At 38.7% G+C, this 21,331-nt stretch overlaps 1 protein-coding gene across 1 annotated transcript in view; it reads left to right on the top strand.

Annotated features, from left to right (window-relative positions):
• The window catches only part of HAGH (hydroxyacylglutathione hydrolase), a 135,046-nt gene that overhangs the window by 58,889 nt on the left and 54,826 nt on the right, over window positions 1-21,331 (top strand). The window contains exon 7 of the mRNA XM_044089104.1: window positions 15,899-16,000. Within this exon, the coding sequence (XP_043945039.1) occupies window positions 15,899-16,000 (102 nt within the window). The remainder of the gene's footprint in view (window positions 1-15,898; window positions 16,001-21,331) is intronic.

Raw genomic sequence — 21,331 nt, 5'->3', positions numbered from 1 at the left:
AAGGACTGAACATGCATATAAATACCGAGCACGTGCTGATCTCAGTATCATTTTGAGAGTGCAGCCAGAGAGTGAGCATGTGTGAGTGTAATAGCTAGTTTGTATATAAGTTTACCTAAGCTAATGTTAATAAGCCTCAATCCTGATGTGTTTGTACATAATAAAACTGCTTGAACAAATCCCATGAAGTCTCATCTATTGTATCCTGACTAAACGAGCAACATGGTGTCAGAACTGGGATTCCAGAGGCTGCTTTCCCGAGCTATGAGGTGCAGGGTTAACAGTGAAGGTAAGCTAAGAGAAATGAACTCGAAAAAGAGCCAGAAACGAACCAAAGGTAATGAAAACTTGCACAAACAGTTTATTTTATAAAAAAGATAGAATGGAGCATTACAAGGGCACAAACCACATGATTAGACACACGAGAGGCACAAACGGTTTGTTGATTAAACAAAATGTTTAAAATTAAGAGATGTGATAAAACAAGCATCAGAAAAGTACATAAGGGGGTTGGAATCACCTCGGAATTGCAAAACTGCCATGTTTAGGGTAAAACGAGCACAAGAAAAGTATAAAGGGCATGGAAAGGGATTAAACAAGCAAAACTAATATAATAAGGGCAAAAAAGGCACAGTAAGTGTAAATAAAGCAAGGCAAGAGAATGTTTTTGGCAAAGTGATGTGTTTTGGCTTAAACTACTTTTTCACATTAATCGAAGCCCTGCACATCATAACTAGAGTTATTTGAAGTATCTCACAGTGTGTAAAAATGCTTACAGTGTGTGCTTATTACTGTGCATGTATTCCAAAGAGTTTATTTGTGTGTGCAAAGTGCAACTGTTTCGTAAAGTACAGTCAAAGTACAGCCATTTCAAAAAGTTTCTTGTGCTGGGTGTGTCTATTCACAAAGTGCCACCATTACGGAGTGTTTCTTGTACTGTAAAGAATTATCTAGCAAAGTACCGTCATTTTGGAGAAGTTTCAGTGTGCTGTGTACTGTTTATTCGCAAAGTGCAATTACGTTGAAATGTTTCTGACTCCCAGCTTCTTCTGCCCAGTTCATTTGCCCCAGCTTCTTCTGCCCAGTTCATTTGCCCCAGCTTCTTCTGCCCAGTTCATTTGCCCCAGCTTCTTCTGCCCAGTTCATTTGCCCCAGCTTCTTCTGCCCAGTTCATTCCCGCAGTCGCAGTGCCATTATTTGAAATGTTTCTTACACTGATAAGAGGTGACTTCTTGCAGTACAGTAATTTCAAGGGTATTACAGTGCTCGAGAGACTTATTTCAGAAATTTCAGTTATTCTGAAGCTTGTTGTGCTGTTGGGCATAGTTACAAATACTGGCATAAATTTCTGGCATATGTATATGTGTGTATGTTTGTGCTTATTTGCAAAATCCTTCAGTGGTATGTATTAATATGGTAGACAGATTTCGAAAGCCCTCACCACTTGTATTTGATCAGAATATTGCAGAGAATTGGAGAATATTTGAGCAAGAGTACAATATTTTTATACAGGCAGCTTATTCTGACAAAGATACATGCACCAGGGCATTCATTTTGCTAAACCTAGCTGGGTCAGAGGCCTTTGAAAGAGAGTGTTTATTTGTGTATGCACCAGCAGTATATGAGGGAGAAGGTGAAAACTGCAATGTTGTTGTACAGACTGAATCAAGGGAAGACGCTGAGTGTTTGAAGCGCAAATTCAGAGAAATGTGTAACCCTGAGACAAATGTTACATTAGAGAGGCATTTGTTTTACACAAGATATCAGAAACCAGGGGAGACTTTTGCAGCTTATATTACTGACCTAAGGTGCAAAGTTTGGTGACTTAAAAAATGAGTTGATAAAGGACAGGCTTGTGTGTGGTATTAATAGCGCTGCTGTGACAGAGATTTTGTGTTGTGACATTGATTTAATGCTAAGCAAATGTATTGATATTTTTCAAATCCATGAAGTTACAGAAAGGCACACAAGTATGCTTGCAAGTGATAAGAGCATGGCCTCAGCAGGCTGCAGAGCAAATGTAGACAGCATGCGACACATGGCAAACAGAAGCAGGCCTAAGCATGGGGCAGCCACAGCCCCTGTAGGGTTCCCTGAGGAAACCACTTAGTTTTCCAGCAAGTTCTAAGACTAGTTCATTTAAAGGAGCATGCTCAGTGCAGTATCAGTGTGAATCAGCAAAACCCAAATCTAGTTTTCTAGTTAACTGCTGCAATTGTGGTGCCAATCATAAGTTTAAAAGAGCGAAGTGCTTGGCATTTGGTCAGCAATGCCACAAGTGTAAGAAATGGAACCATTTTCACAAGTTGTGCAAATCAAGTAAACTTCACAATTATGAAGGTGAGTCACTCAAAAAGCAAGTTCATCATATAGAGAGCTGCAGCTCTACTTTCTGTGTAGATGGTGTATCAGTAATTGGTGGAAAGGTTGATGCAGTTAATTTGTTGGCAAAGAACAAAGTATTTTGCACTGTCCAGATCAATGGTAAATCCACCAAGCTCAAAGTAGACACTGGTTCAAAGTGTAATGTGCTAAAGTGAGCGCTAATGAATAACTCAATGTGACTGGTAGTGCGAAACTTGTTGCTTATGCAGGTGAAGAGATTCAAACCGAAGGCTCAGTAGTGCTTTCATGTTATTTGGCTAGCAACTGTTGCAGCTTGTTATTCTGTGTAGTCCGAAGACCTGTGCAGTCATTATTGTGTCTCGGAGACCATTTAAAAATGAATCTGCTTTCTTTTACCAATGAAGTTCATCATAGCTATTTTCTCAGAGTATGCTGATGTTTTCAATGACAAGTTGAGCAAACTTCCAGTTGTGTATTCTATGAAGTTAGACCCAGAGGTGAGTCCAGTGGTCAGACTAGCAAGAAAAGTTCCGATAGTTATGCAGGATAAAGTTAAAGCTCAGTTGGATAAAATGGTGCAGCAAGGTGTAATTTGTCGAGTGACAGAACCAACTGAATGGGTGTTGTCCATAGTAGCAGCCCACAAAAAAGGCTCAGATGAAATCTGAATATGTATTGACCCAAGAAATTTGAAAAAAGTATTAAAGAGACTGCATCATCCAATGTGTACAGTCAAAGAAGTCGCAGCCCTAATACCAAATGCCACTGTTTTTTCTGTCTTGGATGCAAAAAGTTCATTTGGGCAAGTGATGCTTGATCACAAATCCTCATTACTGACTACTTTCAATACCCCATTTGGCAAATACAGATTCCTAAGGATGCCATTTGGAATAAATTCTGCAAGTGAAGTCTTTCAGTGTGAAATGGAGCAATTTTTTTCAGGTTATCCTTGTGCCATAATAGTAGATGATTTATCAGTTGGAGGCAATGGTGAAGCAGAGCATGACAGAAATCTTAAGAGCACTTGAAGTGAGCTTAAAGCTCAATCCTCTAAAGTGCAAATTCAGGCAACCAGAAGTTCCATATGTAGGTCATTTATTTACCAGTACTGGCTTGAGACCAAACCCATCTAAGCAAGCGGCTATTCTTGAGATGCCAGCACCTGATAATGTTCAAGTTCTACGTCATTTTCTTGGCATGGCCAATGACTTAGTGAGTTGACAACACCTTTGAGAGAGCTGATGTGCAAAAATGTTACATAGTCTTGGATGGAGCAGCACCAGAGAGAATTTGAAGACCTTAAGCAGAAAATGGCCACCCCATCTACATTAAGTTACTATGATATCAATAAACCAGTAATTATTTCTGTGATGCTTCAAAATTTGGTCTTAGCACAGTTATTCTTCAAGAAGGCAGACCAGTAGCCTATGCATCTAGAACAATTACTCAGACTGAAATGCAGTATGCTCAGATCAAGAAAGAACTTCTGGCAATAGTATTTGCATGTTCAAAGTTTCATGATTATATTTATGGTCGAGCTATTCAAATTGAAACTGATCACCAATCTCTAGTTGCTATTCTAAAGAAGGCTATGCATTCAGCTCTAGCTAGATTACAAAGAATGATGCTCAAACTGCAAAAATACAACTTCAAATTGGTCTGTACGAAAGGCAAACTTCTTTATCTGGCTTATACCTTATCCAGATCACCCAGAAATACAATGAAACAGCTTGACACAGAGAATTTTGACTTTGACATAACGGAAGTGCGGCCATGAGACTTGATGAGCTGAGAAATCATCCAAAGACTGATCCAGTTTTGCAAAAGCTCAACCACTACATTAATGTTGGGTGACCATCAAAGCATTCTAATGTACCACCAGATGTGCAAACTTGTTTTCCTTACAGAGATGAGATGCTGATGGAAGATGGCATTAATTTCAAAGGTCCTAGAATTGTTGTTCCTACTTCCTTACAACATGAATATATCCAGATTTTGCATCATGTTCACCCAGGTTCTAAATCTACCAAAAGAAGGGCGAGAGAGCTAGTATTTTGGCCTTCTAGTAAAAGACATTGGTACAAAGTACACTAGATTGCTTTGATGGCCATCCAACATTCACTGACACACACATTTAAACAGGCTCTAAAAGAATATTTCTGTAAACATAGGCTTTGCTCCTGTTCTCACCCTGGCTAGATGCTTCAACAAATAACTTATCCTTTTCCTCTGCACTATCCTCAATATCACCTGGCTATTGTATCCTTCTTACACTACTTTTTCTCTGTCTCCTAAAGTTTGAATCCTTCTTACATCACTCATTTTAGAAGAAAAAGATAAAAAAAAAGTGATCTTAATCGTTGAAAAATAGACTATTTTTTTGGAAATACTTTGACAAATGCATAATATTGTTTAATATTTGCTTAATATACCTAACTGTGTTGTTTCTAAGTATCAACCGTGCAATTGTAGTACTGTCTGTTTATCTCATTTAATGTAACTGGCATATGTAAATTGTAAATACTAATCTTCCTTGGAGCTGTTCTCCCCGGGTCTCCACTCTGGCCCAGATGGACACTACCTGGTCAACAAATGAAATAAATAAAGTACTTTCTTCTTGTTCAATATGCAATAGTACTAAATCGCATTTGCAAAGAGAACCATTTCAGCTAAGTCAAGTTCCTGAACTATCTTGGTCAACAGTAGCCACTGATGTATTCGAGTGGAACAATCCGCATTACTTAGTATTGGTAGACTCTTATTCAAACTGGTTTGAGATCAATTTACTACCTAACCTAACATCCACTGCTGTTATCACTAAGTTGAAACATCATTTCTCAGTCCATGGTAGTCCACACAAAGTTATTTCTGACAATGATACTCAATTTACTAGTCAGTTGTTTCAGAAATTTACAAGAGAATGGGACTTGGTACATGTTGCTAGCAGTCCTGAATATCCACAGTCAAATGAACTAGCTGAACATGCAGTACAAACTGCAAAGCAATTACTTGAAAGGTCAAAGCATAACAATACAGATGTCTTTTTGAATTTACACAATCTCAGAAACATACCCCGTAACAATGTACTTGTACTTAGCTCTCCTGCTCAGAGACTTCTATCCAGGCAAACCAGAACAACATTGCATATTAGTTCCAGTTTGTTGAGGCTTAAAGCTAAGAACAACAGAATCATTAGAGCCCAGTTATTCAAGAAGCATTCTTTCCAGAAGTCCAGCTATGATAAATCAAGCAGATTTCTTCGTTCATTGAAAGGAGGAGACAGTGAGGATACAAACGGTGAAAGGTTTCGACCAGATTGGTCAAGTAACAGGTACTGAGCAGAGATCCTACTTCGTAGAATCCAAGGGTGTCGAGTACAGGAGAAATCGCAGACATCTTCTTCCTGTACCAGAATCAATATCTCAGCATTGTTCCTGTGATACAGACTCTAGATCTTAGAGCAATCCAGACAATGTTCCTGTTGCAGAACGTGTTTTAACTTCTACTTCCATTCCTGATGATGTTCCTGATGTTCCTAAGGTTGAACATTCAGCAGAGACAGTCTCAGTTGCTAAATTTGATTCTAAACTTTATGTCACACGTTTTGGTCATATTTCCAGACCTAGTGTGAAATACACAGCGACCTGTACTTGATTGTATACATGTGTATCTAGTTCTGTATAATTGCATGACACAGAATTATTTGTATTTATTGCATGTCCACTGATACTGTCAATATTGTATAACCCATTTCTCAAAGAGGGAGACTGTAGAACAGAGAGTGTGTGCTGTATCTTTAAGAAGCATTTCGAGGACTGAATGTGCATATAAATACCGAGCACTTGCTGATCTCAGTGCCACTTTGAGAGTGCAGTCAGAGAGTGAACATGTATGAGTGTAATAGCTCATTCGTATATAAGTTTAGCTAAGTTAAAGTTAATAAGCCTCAATCCTGATGTGTTTGTACATAATAAAGCTGGTTGAACAGAACCCACAGAGTCTCGTCTATTGTATCCTGACTAGATGAGCGACAGTTTGGTTTCATCAAGGGCAAATCATGCCCACTGAACCTGGTGGACTTCTTTGAGAAGGTAACCAAAGCAATAGATGAGGGCAAAATGGTTCGCACTGCTTACCTTGACCTGGCCAAGGCATTTGACATGATACTCCACTCGGGTATTGTTGACAAACTCAAGAGATTAGGTACAGACTTGTATGTCACCCAGTGGATAGCCAACTGGCTTGCAGACAGGACCCAGAAAGTTAGAATTGGGGAGTCCATTGCTACAAAGAGGCCAGTCACGAGTGGAGTCCCTCAGGGATTAGTCCTTGGACCTCTCCTTTTTAGTATTTACTTCTCTGAAGTCAGGGCCAGTGTCAGTGGTCTCTGGCACAGTAAATTTGCAGATGATTTCAAATCAGGAGTTGTCATTGAATCCTACGCAGACACAAATGTTCTCCAGGAGCGTTTGACACAGACAAACAAGTGGTGCCAGAGCCATGGGCTAAAACTAAATGCTAAGAAATGCATAATAATATCATTTGGGAAGTCGTCCATCCCTGGTAATTATCATATTGACAATACACCTCTTAGAGTTGACCTAGTAGTCAGGGACTTAGGGACACACATAGATAGTAATCTAGACATTGACTGTCACGTGTCTGCAGTAGTGGGAAATCATTCTATGTTGTGCAACTTATAAACAAAAGGTATGGCATCTAAGTCCAAGGAAGTCATTGTTCCACTGTATTCGGCATTCATCATACCTATCAGTGAGTACAGTGCCCCCTTTGGTATGTACCTAACCAGGCATATTCAACAACTGGAACGTCCACAGAATTTCCTCAGTAAAAGAATACAAGTAAAATATCCAGTGCAGACTGCCTCAAGGCCCTATCCCTGTATTCTGTCTCCTACAGGCTTTTGAGGGATCCATGACTGGCATGCAGGGCATTCTCATACCCTACTCTGATAGACCTCCTGCATATCCACAAAACAAACAGCACCATAATTACCCATTCTAAAGATTTAAACCTTTTCTGTGATGTAATAAGACCTGCTGGAGGGACAGGTATGTATCCCAGAGACTAGCATGTCTATGGAACAGGCTTCCCATCCATGTGAAGCAGAGTTCCTTCCTAACCCAATTCAAGTGCAACTTTGTCAGTTGGACTGAGAACCAGAAATTTATTCCTGGTTTGGCACCGTCTCAAATGGACCCATGCCAACCTGTTCATCTCCCAGATCCCTGCTTACATTTATCAAGGGTATCAGAACTTGTTAGAGATTTGGAATGCATGGCTAGGCTTAAAAATGCCCTTGTGGTCGTTAGCCTAGTAAACACCTCCTATGAACCATTGTGACAGTTCATCAACAGTTGTCATATTTGTACTAGTATTAGGTTAGAAATATTTCATGGCGTAGGTAGAGAATTGGAAATATACAGCCTGGTATGGCTAAATAATCATCAAAATAAGCCTAATTAATTGTATTCCTTGATCAGATGGATAAACCCTGTAGCTACAAATCTAGTTTCAGGATTGACCTGGGAATCCTGTTGTTAACTGACTTGTTCATTTGGACACTATAGAAAATAGTGGCTGAGGTATTCAAACCCTGGACTGAAGGATGAAATGTGTTGCCATCTCATCACTTTAATCCTGTACCCTTAAGTCCATAATGGCATGTACAAGAAAAGACAGTCTTGTGTGACCCATTGTAGTGGGTCTGGACAGTATGTAGTGAGTAAATATATCTCCTTTCTTAGAGCAAAATACCATGATTTGCAGTTCTGAACTCTACTAAACCTCAATAAATAAAGCTGAATGACTGCCTATCATAGTTAGAGCCAGCTACCTACTTAATATTATAATATTAAGATATATATTGCCCACCTGTAGCACATATATTAACCATACATGATACAAGCTACTCAACTCAGAAAAAAATCAAATAATATGATGGCATTATGTGCACTGACTTATGTGAAGCGGATAACCATTCTCAGTTTTACACTATGGTTTATTAGTTGTAAAGGAACGTAGGCAAAGCAAACGTAACAGCACTGTCACAAATAGTTTAGACAAGGGTCGACACACAGGTATCACTTATCTTGACCTCTCAAAAGGCTTTGAAGTTGTTGATCATAGCATCTTGATTAATAAGCATAGAGCTATTGCCTGACACTCTTACATCTTGACCTGGTTTATTACCTACCTAAGTGAAGGGGAATAAGCAATATCTTGGCAGGATAGTCCAATTTTTATGTATCAAAGACTAGATTTCCCCAGGGATCTATTTTTGAGCCACTGCTTGTTTCGCTGTAAAAAATAAAAAGTACTTAACCAGTAATAGAATTCAGTTAATCCAGTATATTGATGATTCTATCTTACTCCTCCGTGCTAGTAGGACATGCCTTTTATGCACTCTGTCTAGGATTTACTGCAGTCAAACACTGGATTACTAGCAGCAGGCTTATATTAAATAAAAACGTTTACCATATGTGCTTGTGTACAAGTCAAACATTTATGTAAAAATGGCCTTAAAATGGATTTGAATTATGTACAGGTACTGTAGTAACTAAACAATTTGGTGTCCTGGGAATAAAAGTAACCGGAAAAGAAGAAGACAAACCGCAAAAGAAGAAGAAACACCTTTGAAGTTAAGGACATATGTTTTTAATAATTAAATAGATGTTTTTAATAATTAAAGCTACTGCTACTGCTGTTTTTGCCACTCACTTCTGTTATGATGAAGAAATTAAATGGCATAATCGCCCCAGTAATTTATTTCAGTCATTGTGCTGTTGTTGCTCTGCACAGCCCACCCCCCAATCCCTGTAACCTACTTCAGTTTACTATTGTCATTGATATTCTTCAGACTATCAAAAGAGCCATTTGGTAATGCACTCCTTTTTGACACTCATCAGAAATATCTTTAACCGTGGGTGCCCTCCTGATAGTGCAGAAGTAGGCATCCATTTGCACTGCTGGCAACCAATGTTTGGTTATAGACTTGTGTCACCAGTAGGGTTGGCTGGGTGGGGGTAGGATGCAGCAGCCGATAGCCAGTTGTCCTATTCCAGGGGAAATCTGAAGTTTGTGCAGCCTGTGGTGCAGACCAGAAGCCACGCAAGACATTTCCTTACAAGGGTGGGTGTGTGCATGTGGGGTGTGGGAGTGAGGTTGAGAATGTCTTGACGTCATTGCAGTAGTTGTCTCCACAGCTAAGGACATTGACTGGATACCACGAGAGTGACATCTTCTGGGCTTGGCACTCATCACTCCTCATCGAGTCCCTCACTTCCTGGGGTCTGTTAGCACCACTGAGACTGATTTTCCGTGGATTTGGGGGGTCCCACTCAGTGAGGGGTCACATCTGGGAATACTTAGCAAGTAGTCAATGGAGGTAAGCACTGAAACTGGTAAGAACAGCTTGAGCCTGTATAGACTTGGGAGGGGGCCATGGGTATTTAGAAAAAATTACTTGGACTTGTGTTGAGTAATACACTAGCATTTCAAGAAACGTCCATAGGATTACTTCCTGTGTCTTAAATTAAAGTTGCCTACAAGATCTTAATACTTAAGCTTGGCAGTCTGTCACTATCAGTGGCTTGATTCCAAGGTTTGAATATGCTCTGCAAAATATATCTCCTTTCTCAGAGCAAAGTACTCCTACGCTATAAAACACAGAAAGTAAAATACCATGATTTGCAGTTTTGAACTCTACTAAACCTCAATAAATAAAGCTGAATGACTGCCTATCATAGTTAGATCCAACTACCTACTTAATATTATAATATTAAGATATATATATTGCCCACCTGTAGCACATATATTAACCATACATGATACAAGCTACTCAACTCAGAAAAAAATCAAATTACATATAACCCAGTTGTCTGTAACCACTTGTTAAAAATCTTAGCAAGCTAGCCCCTGCCTTTTGTAACAGTATTTCTAACATCCACAATAAATGAGAGAGAAAAAAACTCTGACACTCGAAGACATAGAAACAAACACGGCCGAGGTCCCACACAAATCCATAGCACAGCTGAAATCTAACTAGGGAAAATGGCACAAACATTCAAACTGTTTATTAAAACGATACAATTGGTTGAGCACTTTCACCACATATAGTAAACTGGGACTTCATCAGCACAATTAATATACCACCCACTGAACTAATTTATATTACAGTGAATTGAAATCATGTAACATGGTCAACAAATGAAACCATTAATAATGTGTTAAAGCACATTGTACACGCTGAAAATAGACATTATAAAAACACAATAAGTATAAAATACAAACCAAGTATTCATAATGACATTACCAATCTGGATCACCTATTTTTTTTTTAATACACTTTATTGATAAAACGAACAGTAGGCAGAAGGAACATATGTCAGTCTGACTGATAAACATCTGGCATAACTGTCACACTCTATACACATTTCAAGATAAACATGTAAGCAATTCAACTCTAGATACCCATTACATAACAGAAAATCTTGGTAGAAATAGTATAACACAAAACAACAAACCAATTTAATCAGCCTTATGACTTCCCACATTTTGATGTGTGTAGAAAATAATATTGGCCTATCAAGATGCTCAGATGTGCTTAAACTGGTAAATTCCTGATAGTCAGCCAATCCCACTTTATTCCCAACACTGACATCACCAGGTTATCGTCTTCATACTAACGAAGACCAATCAGAAAATGTAAAAATAAAATACTCCAAAGCTCCTCCCATTTACTGTCATTAATTTTTGGGGTGAGACCAGGCTTTAAAATTATAACCTGAAGTTAACGGAACCTTCACTCACTTAAGAGGAATGACTTTCCAAATGGCATATAGGCTCAAAAGAAAGGATTCCACAACACAGCATATTCAGCAATACTGTATACTGTCTCCTGATTGTGAGGGTGACCTTATGACAGAGAGCCAATATTTCACTTCTGCTGAGTTCAGAGGTCCGAGACAATACCTTGCATGATGGCTGCCTATGTAAAGGCCATTTCCAGACAAGACCACACTAAATGATAATAGTCAGCATTGTCCATGGCACACCAGCAACATGTTTTTACTCCGCCCCCCCCATTTTAACCATTTGTCTTCTTCTTCTCTTTCGGCTGTTCCGATTAGGGGTCTCCACAGCGGCTCATCTGTTTCCATTTCTTCCTGTCCTCTGCATCTTGCTCTGTCACACCAACCGCCTGCATGTCCTCTCTCACCACATCCATAAACCTTATCTTAGGCCTTCCTCTTTTCCTCTTACCTGGCAGCTCCATCCTTAGCATCCTTTTCCCAATATACCCAGCATCCCTTCTCAGCATATGTCCAAACCAACGCAATCTCGCTTCTCTGGCTTTGTCTCCAAACCATCCAACCTGAGCTGACCCTCTAATATACTGATTCCTAATCCTGTCCATCCTCGTCACACCCAGTGCAAATCTTAACATCTTTAACTCTGCCACGTCAAGCTCTGACTCCTGCCTTTTTGTCAATGCCACTGTCTCCAACCCATATAACATAGCTGGTCTCACTACCCTCTTGTAGACCTTCCCTTTCACTCTTACTGGTACTCGTCTGTCACAAATCACTCCTGACACTCTTCTCCACCCATTCCACTCTGCCTGTACTCTGTTCTTCACCACTCTTCCACACTCACCATTACTCTGAACTGTTGATCCCAAGTACTTAAACTCATCCACCTTCACCACCTCTACTCCCTGCATCCTCACCATTCCTCTACCCTCCCTCTCATTTACACACATATATTCTTAGTCCTGCTGACCTTCATTCCTCTCCTCTCAAGAGCATATCTCCTCCACTCCTGGGTCTCCTCAACGTGGTCACTACTCTCACTAAAGATCTCAGTGTCATCTACAAGCATCATAGTCCATGGGGCCTCCTGTCTGATCTTGTCTGTCACCCTGTCCATCACCATTGCAAATAAGAAAGGGCTCAGACCTGATCCTTGATGTAATCCCACCTCCACCTTAAATGCATCTATCACTCCCACCGCAGACCTCACCACTGTCACACTTACCCTCGTACATATCCTGTACTACTCTTACATACTTTTCTGCCATTCCTGACTTCCTCATACAATACCACAACTCCTGTCTAGATACCCTGTCATATGCTTTCTCTAAGTCCACAAAGACACAATGCAACTCTTTCTGACCTTCTCTATATTTCTCCATCAACACTCTCAGGGCAAACATTGCATCTGCAGTGCTCTTTCACGGCATGAAACCATACTGCTGATCACTAATCATCACGTCCCTTCTTAACCTAGCTTCCCCTACTCTTTCCCATAACTTCAAGCTGTGACTGATCATTTTTATCCCTCTGTAGTTACTACAGCTCTGCACATCACCCTTATTCTTAAAAATTGGTACCAAAACACTTTTTTTCCATTCCTCAGGCATCCTCTCACTTTCCAAGATTTCATTAAACAATCTGGTTAAAAACTCCACTGCCATTTCTCCTAAGCATCTCCATGCTTCCACTCATGTGTCATCTGGGCCAACAACCTTTCCATTCTTCATTCTCTTCATAGATGTCCTTACTTCTAGCTAGTTGTCTTTACATACTTTAAAATCTTGTCTAACAACTTTGTTACTAATATTATAAACAGCAAGAAACTATCTTAACTTGCAACATTTATTGTATATACTGTTGATAATCAATATCTTGTTATTGTATTAAAGCCAACAACCTGTAATGTTTACTATTGCTGCAACTTTGTATCTCTATTTATCATGTACATGATGTGGAGCTTTTCTCCCTGGGCATCCGCTGAAAAAGGACCTGCGTCCAGTCAGAAGTTCTCGGTAAACAAATGTAAATAAATAAATAAATACTTCCTCATTGTTAATCTGCTTCACTTCCTGATTCACTATCCCCATATCATCCAACCTTCTCTCTCTCTCTCATTCTCTTCATTCATCAGCCCCTCAAAGTACTATTTCTATCTACTCAACACACTCTCCTCACTTGTGAGTACGTTTCCCTCACTGTCCTTTATCACCCTTACCTGCTGCACATCTTTCCCAGCTCTGTCCCTCTGTCTAGCCAATTGGTACAGGTCCTTTTCTCCCTCTTTAGTGTCCAACCTTTCATACAACTCTCCATATGCCTTATCCTTAGACTTTGCCACCTCTCTCTTTGCCATGCTCCTCATCTCCTTATACTCCTGTCTACTTTCTTCATCTCTTTGACAATCCCACTTCCTCTTCGCCAGCCTCTTCCTCTGTATACTCTCCTGTACTTCCTCATTCCACCACCAGGTCTACTTGACCTCCTTCCTCTGTCCAGATGTCACACCAAGCACATTTCTAGCTGTCTCCCTTACCAGCTCTGCTGTAGTTACCCAACTCTTCACTGCCCCCTGGTGCCTGTCTTAACTCTTCCCTGAACTCCACACAATCACCCTTTTTCAACTTTTCCATTTAATCCTTGGCACTGCTTTCACACTCCTCCTCCTCTTCTTGATCACCAGTGTCATCCTACAGACCACCATTTTATGCTGCCTAACTACACTTTCCACGTCACCACTTTACAGTCTCCAATCTCCTTCAAACTGGCCCTCCTGCATAGGATATAATCCACCTCTGTGCATCTCCCTCCACTCTTGTATGTCATCCTATGATCCTCCTTCTTGTTAAAATACGTATTCAGCACAGCCATGTCCATCCTTTTTGCAAAATCCACTATCATCTGACCTGCATTCCTCTGCTTAACACGATACCTACCCATCACTTCCTCATCCCCTCTGTTCCCTTCACTAACATGCCCAATGAAATCCGCTCCAGTCACCACAACATTCATCATTACACCATCAGTCTTCCAGCTTCATAAACATCACTGTCTGACAGTCTTTCAGCCATTTAACCCATTTTAACCATTTGTACTGACTTAAAATGCCAGAGATACAACAGTTTGGTAATGGTGTAACATATGAGCGGCGGGAAATATCTATTTATCATTTTACTAAAATAGTTCTCCAATTCTTCTACTGTCAGGCTGTCTTCCAACATGAAGTTCCAATGGACCAGAAACTCCTCTAAAAGTGGAGACCAACCTAATGTTTTAAGGAAAATATAGTGTCATTTAATTCAACAGTGCAAGTGCACCTGTTACAGGGATGCAGGATAGTTTCATATTCTTATGGAGTGATTTATCAGATTGACTGTAAGTTCAGTCTTTAATCTCTTTTTGCATTATGGTCTCTCTATCATTGAAATGAATTTGATTCTGCTCTCTATTTTAGATGATGACCAGTAATACAGCCACTTCTAAATGGATTACATTTCTGTTTTTGTAGGGTCTATATTATATCAGCGAACACTTAAAGTGGCGAACACTGTTTAATCGACCCAATAAAGTCAAAATCCCCAAATCTCAAACACACGGACCAGCAATTTTTTTCACCAGGGAAAAAAAATCACTGGGCTGTGTTCGGAAATTTGCCGTTTCCTACACTTTAGTGCGATCCCAGAGTTGGTATATTTAAGTAGGGGGAGCACATCCCCCCACATTGTGGAGCAAAGCCTCCCACTTTATTTTGTGTATGGATTTTTTTTTTTTTTTTAATGGATCAGCAATTTTTTTCCAGGGGAAAAAAATCGCTGTTCTGTGTGTTCAAGATTTAGAGATTTTGACTTTACTGGGTTGATTAAACAGCGTTTTCTATTTTAAGCATTCACTGAGATAATATAGACCCTTTTTGTATATATAATTTACTATATTGTTTTCTTTATAGCCATGCATTTAATGTCTCACATTCTGTTGATTGTGCTGAAAATAACTATCTGACTATATATATGCCTAATGCTTTTCCAGATCTGTGTACCTTATGATTGCCTCATGGTCCGTTCTGTGGCTGAAGAGGGTCTTGCACCAGTCCACTTGCCCAATTAACAAATGCAGATAATAAATTGAGAGAGGAGACATGGAGGTGATAAATGTGGAGTTCGGACCATCACAGGAGTGATGACTATGGTGTGGAGACTGATATTCTCAATCAACTGTGAGGAAGTATGGTCTGCACCTGTACTGCCAAGGATGGCTACATTCACAACAGGACTGCTTTGGACACGGGCAACTGCTAACAATAGTAGATCTGTCAATCTCTCATGAACAGTGCATGCCTCCTCCTGGTGGCCCACCATTATGTTCCATTGTCGCCATGTTGGGCAGACGGTCAACGGCCATTCCTCACTGCTCCCCTGGGATAGGTGAAGTAGCCTTTGGCTGCTCAAGCCTTTCTGTCCAGCTAGCCCTCCCTCATAGGAGAAGCTAGCCAAATCAAAACTGCTAGCATCAGAGATGCCAGCCCAGCCTCAGCAACATCAGCCTAACTTCTGGGCAGTTGAATTAAGTTAATGGACCCAGGCTTTTTGTTCAGTTTCTCAAGTCACTGTTGCTATATAGTATTGTACATCATAACATCGATTAAAATGTAATAAAGTTGCAGCAGGTTTAAATGTTCTGAAGCTAATGCACATTATAAAGAAATCATTTTGTCTTTTCAGAAAGTGTACTGTGGGCACGAATACACGATCAACAACTTGAAATTTGCACGGCATGTAGAACCAGAAAATGAAGATATCAGGAAGAAATTAGCATGGGCTAAGGTGACCTCCTTTCTTTTTTTATTAAATAAAACCCAAAGTGCCATTTTTGATGTGAATGTTTCTTAAAACAGTTTCATGATGGTATTATGATAATATTATAAATCTACAAAGTAATGTCTGCTTATTTAGGATTTGTAATATGTATGTTTATGTTATAATTTTGAAATCAGAAATAAAACCATTTCAGAAAGTAACCGTTTTCTTTTCGTTAACCAATTAGTCATTTCAGTAGTTTGGGTAGTTAAGCTGGCACATAATGTTGCACTGTGCAGATTTCTGTATGGTTCTCACAACCCTGCAGGTGTTTGTTTTGTGACTATACACAAATCCTTTAACCATGCCTTAGATTTGTCCGTGTTGTCCCTTACCTGGTTACAAAACTGTCATCAGTACTGAGGTTTGGAGAGTCTTCTCAGGTTGATAAATTAGTTACCTGTTTTGTGCTCACCTGCAAGGTAGATCTGTAAAGCCTTGTTAGTGTATGCTAATTTTAAAAATTCAATTGTTTTATTGCACAAAAAGTGGACAGAGTACTTGTTTCAAACATCTGTATAACCCAAATAATCAAAAGCCCCAACAATAAATAGATAAATAAATAAATTAAAACAGATATATTTTTTTGCAGCCCCACTGCACCTCTCCTAGGTGGGGTGGGGCTATACCTCTCCCACAGCCTCCACTAATTAAATATACCATCTCCAAGATTGCTATGCAGTGAGGTAAAGGAAAATTCCCCATTCCCCACTGTGCATAACACTGCACGAACTGAAGATTGGCAGAAGCAATTAAATGACTTTTGATCACTTCTGCTGGTGTTAAATACATTCAAAATTATGAATGTCCGAATATGTGGACTGCTGTTGTTTTAGGTAACTAGCTTATATATCCATTTAACAAAGCTCCTTGAGTCCTTACCCTTAAAAATTGTCTTTACTACTGTTTGCCAATCTTCAGAATGTGAGCGGAGTGGTAACATGCCCTGAATAGTACCTTAAGGGGCTGGCTCAGGTATTCCTTCAGTAATTTTGAAATAGCTGTTAGGAATCCCATCTATCCTTACTGTTTTTTTGTAGTTCTGTTTAGTTAACTGACTCATAATTCTACTTTTATTTAGTTCTTTCATTCCCATGACTTATTACCCAGATGACTACTTTGGTCACCGTATATTTGGATAAGCTCAGGCGAAAATCTCAGCTTCATCTTGTTCCTTTAGGACTTTTCTCTCTCAAATCAAATAACCATTGGGTACATGGCCTTTCCCCAGTTTATGAATGCATTTGAAAAATGCTTTCTTATTGTCTCCTATATCTTTAATAAGATTATTTCATAATTTTGTTGGTCCCTATTTTGCATTTAATTAGAAACACCGCTGAACTGCCAAAGGTAACCGAATGAAACAAGAGAAGTATGAAAAGCAGTCTTCGTGCACCTCCACGGCTTTAGTTGCACTCTTCTGAAGAACTTTTTTAAAAACTTTTAAAACAAACCTTTAATAAAAACAGTGATAAAAAACACAACCACAGTCAGACTTTAGCATGGAGAGCTGTAACAACAGATAAGCGCTTTTGGCAGTGAGCCTTCTTCAGATCATGATTTCTTCCTGCTCTCCTCCTGGAGTAAAAGTGAGAACTAACCAATGAGGGCTAGGATAGGAGACACACCTACCCATTATCCAGTTAGGAAATTAACCAATGGCTGGTTTGCTGAGGACCAGCCTCCTAGCTTGCGCCAATGCATATTCTCCTATTCTTAAGGATCGGCTTAAGTGGTACTATGCTGTTCAGCCCAGGTGGCCGATCAGCCCTTAAGTTCATAATCCAGCTAGTTTCACAAAGCTCAGTATGGTTGGTAATGTATCCTTCCCTAACAGCATAGGGTACACATTGAACCACTTTAAAAATAAATCTAATTGTAGGTTGTGCAGAAATATGCATGGCAAGTGCGAATATCCCTAAGATGACGAAGTATTCTATCTTTCAAGTGCTGATCAATCCTTGCCAATGTAAAAAGCTTCACAATGGCAGCACGTCGCAAGATAGACTAAATACTGACTATTACAGTCTGCATACACTTTGAATACATAGTTTTTCTTCGATTTAGGATGTGTAAAAGTGTTGCTACTATCAATGAGCGGGCAAGCTTTGCATCTTGTACATTTAAATGTCCCTTTCCTGTCCGAGATCTTGTTGGAGCTAAATCCATCCTTATTACAGAGCAGTTTTTTAATATTTTTTTTGTTTTTAAAAGTGAACCTCGGATGCTCACCTACTATGTGCTTTATTTTATCATTTTCCGTAAGTATCGGCCAAAACCTCCTCAAGCTGAAGACACAAAGACACACTTGATTGAAACGGGTATCATCATAAGAACTCCGTGAACAGTGCCACCCTGCTACAAGATAAAAATGTATCTTAAATTGAAAAAAATGCTTGTTTTTCATACGAAGTAATGTTGTGGAAGTGTCTCCCTTTTACTAGGTTTTTCTCTTATCTTTTCAACTTCATTTTCACATAGCTGTAGGAAGAGTTCCACTGTGCTAATAGTTATTCCAATCTGGTATTTGCCTTTTGGGAAGAAAACAATGTCCTTGCAGATGATAACCCTTGGCATCCACAGCTATTGCGCTATGCCTGTTTTGTGGATGATATTTTTATCTTGTGGCAGGGTGATGATGAACAGTTGGCACTTTTTACGGAGTTCTTAAACTCAAGTACCACTTTTTTGAAATTTAAGGTTAAATCCTCCAGAGAAGTGATTGATTTCCTAGACATTGAATTATCTTTACATCAAGATCTGGGACTTAATGCCAACTTGTATAGAAAAGGAACATGGAAGAACCATTATCTGCATCATAACAGCATGCATCTGAATCACATATTTAAGAAAATCATGGAGAATTAGGTACTTCGGATTTCTAGACTTTGTACTGATGATGCCCATTTCAAACAAGAGTGTCTCCAGCTCGAGAAGACTCTACAAGACAGAGGCTATAAAGTGCAAGATCTAAGAATTAAATCTGATCGTAATGAAATAAGGGAAGGGAAAGGTAAACTATTCTGTAAAAGAAAGAAACCCTTCAGCAATAATGTCAACAGTAAAAAAGAGAGGAACAACACTCTAAATTGTGCACTTACATACAGCACAGATCACAAAGAGATTTGTGATATTATCTGGGGTTTTGGCCGATACTTACATAGGGTCAGAGCAACTCTTCAGCCAAATGCGACTCTTTTTTTTCATTAGTTTGAGATTATTTTTATACATCATGTATGTTCATATTCTAACGATTGCTGGAGCTATTTTCTGTCAATGGATGAGCAAATAACAATCCCAGTTTTAGTCAACCACAGTTCTAATACTGGTTTGGATGTCTGCAAAATAAATGCCAAATAGAAGAGAGCCCAGAAATGATCCCAATGGCACCCCACTACTTACAATGTTACATTCAGAGAGGGCCTAGAACTGATCCCTGTGGGACCCCACTAGTTACAATGTTATATTCAAAGAGGGCCTAGAACTGATCCTTGCAACACCCCACTAGCTACAGTGTTACATTCAGAGAGGAAACCAGAAATTTACACTTATGATCTCTTGGATACCCAGTTTGCATTCAAGCAGGCAGTGTATGGGTTTAGTTCAGGTCAACATTTTTGTTCCATTAGTGTATGTGCATGTATACATATACATGCACAAAAAGATTTCTGTGTGCATGTGTGTGTATTTGTGTATGCATATCATGTATCTCTCTCTGTTTCTCTCGGTGTATATTATATATAAAATGGGTGTACATGTATATTTGCTTGTGTTTTGTGTGTGTGTGTGTGTGTGTGTGTGTATACATATATATATATATATATATATATATATATATATATATATATGTATACATATGTATATACTTTTTTTACATCTTGAATAAACAGATGAATATATCACATATCTGTGTGTGTTTTATGTGTGTGTCTATATATATGTATATAGCTATATATATGTATATATATGTGTGTATATATATATATATATATATATATATATATATATATACACACACACACACACACACACACATATATATATATATATATATATATATATATATATATACACACACACACACACACACACACACACACACACACACACACACATATCATATATATGGAATACATTCATCTGAGTGACCAAACTTTCCTCGATTGGGTATAACACCGAGTTTAAATGTCGAATTTCTCAGTGACAAACAGTCAGAATGTTGTGCAAAACACCAAATGCGACATTTCTGATTACTCTACCACCTAAACAAGCTCTACCATGGGTCAAAAAGGGGGGATATTTTGCATTTCGCAACAGTTGTATTTGCAATTATGAGAATTTGCTGCACTGCTTTCGAACATTTTCCGATTGTCCGTCCACCGGCCGATCAAATGAATGTAACCCATATATATAAATATATATATATATATATATATATATAGATATATATATATATATATATGTGTGTGTGTGTGTGTAAATATATATATATATATATATATATATATATATATATATAGGGTCTACTTTAGATCGCCGAAAAATCAAAATGTCGATTGCTCACATAAGCGAATAATCAGGAAGTCGATTTTGGATTTTTGTGATCGCAGCACAGTGAAGATCGGAATATTTGCCCTTTCCTCACTGTAGTGCGATCTCGGAGTAGGAATATATATTTAGCTGGGGGTGTAGGGGGGGGTGCAGCCCCCCACAATAGCAATTTTCAGTTCCTGATTATTCGCTCATGTAAGCAATAGACATTTTGAGTTTTTGTTGCTCTGACATAGACCCTATATATGTGTGTGTGTATATATATATATATATATATATATATATATATATATATATATATATATATATATACATACACACACACGCACACACACATATATATTCTATAAAAAGTCCACCACAAAAAATTGACTTTGCATGCAAAATTTAAACTTGAGAAAATAAAATAATTACAATTTCTTGCTGCACACCCCACACCCCCCCTCTTAATTATATATAAACTAATTCCGAGATCACACAGTCTTGGGGTAATGGCTTATTTCTTTACCCCGAGAAATGTGTGATATTGCACACCTGTTTATAGTCAATCATATTTTGTCAGATAAATAGATGTTGACCAATGATAGATTCTAATTGTGTATGTGTATATATATATATATATATATATATATATATATATATATATATATATATATATAGGTCCCCTTCCATAGATTGAACATATAACAAGTTTGAACCTCGTATGGCCGAGACCATATGTTCGAACTTGTAAATGTTCGATCGGAC

This window comes from Protopterus annectens, chromosome 12.part0, assembly GCF_019279795.1.
Source record: "Protopterus annectens isolate FY-2018-M chromosome 12.part0, PAN1.0, whole genome shotgun sequence".
NCBI lineage: Eukaryota > Metazoa > Chordata > Ceratodontiformes > Protopteridae > Protopterus > Protopterus annectens.
This window is presented reverse-complemented; position numbering and strand designations above follow the sequence as displayed.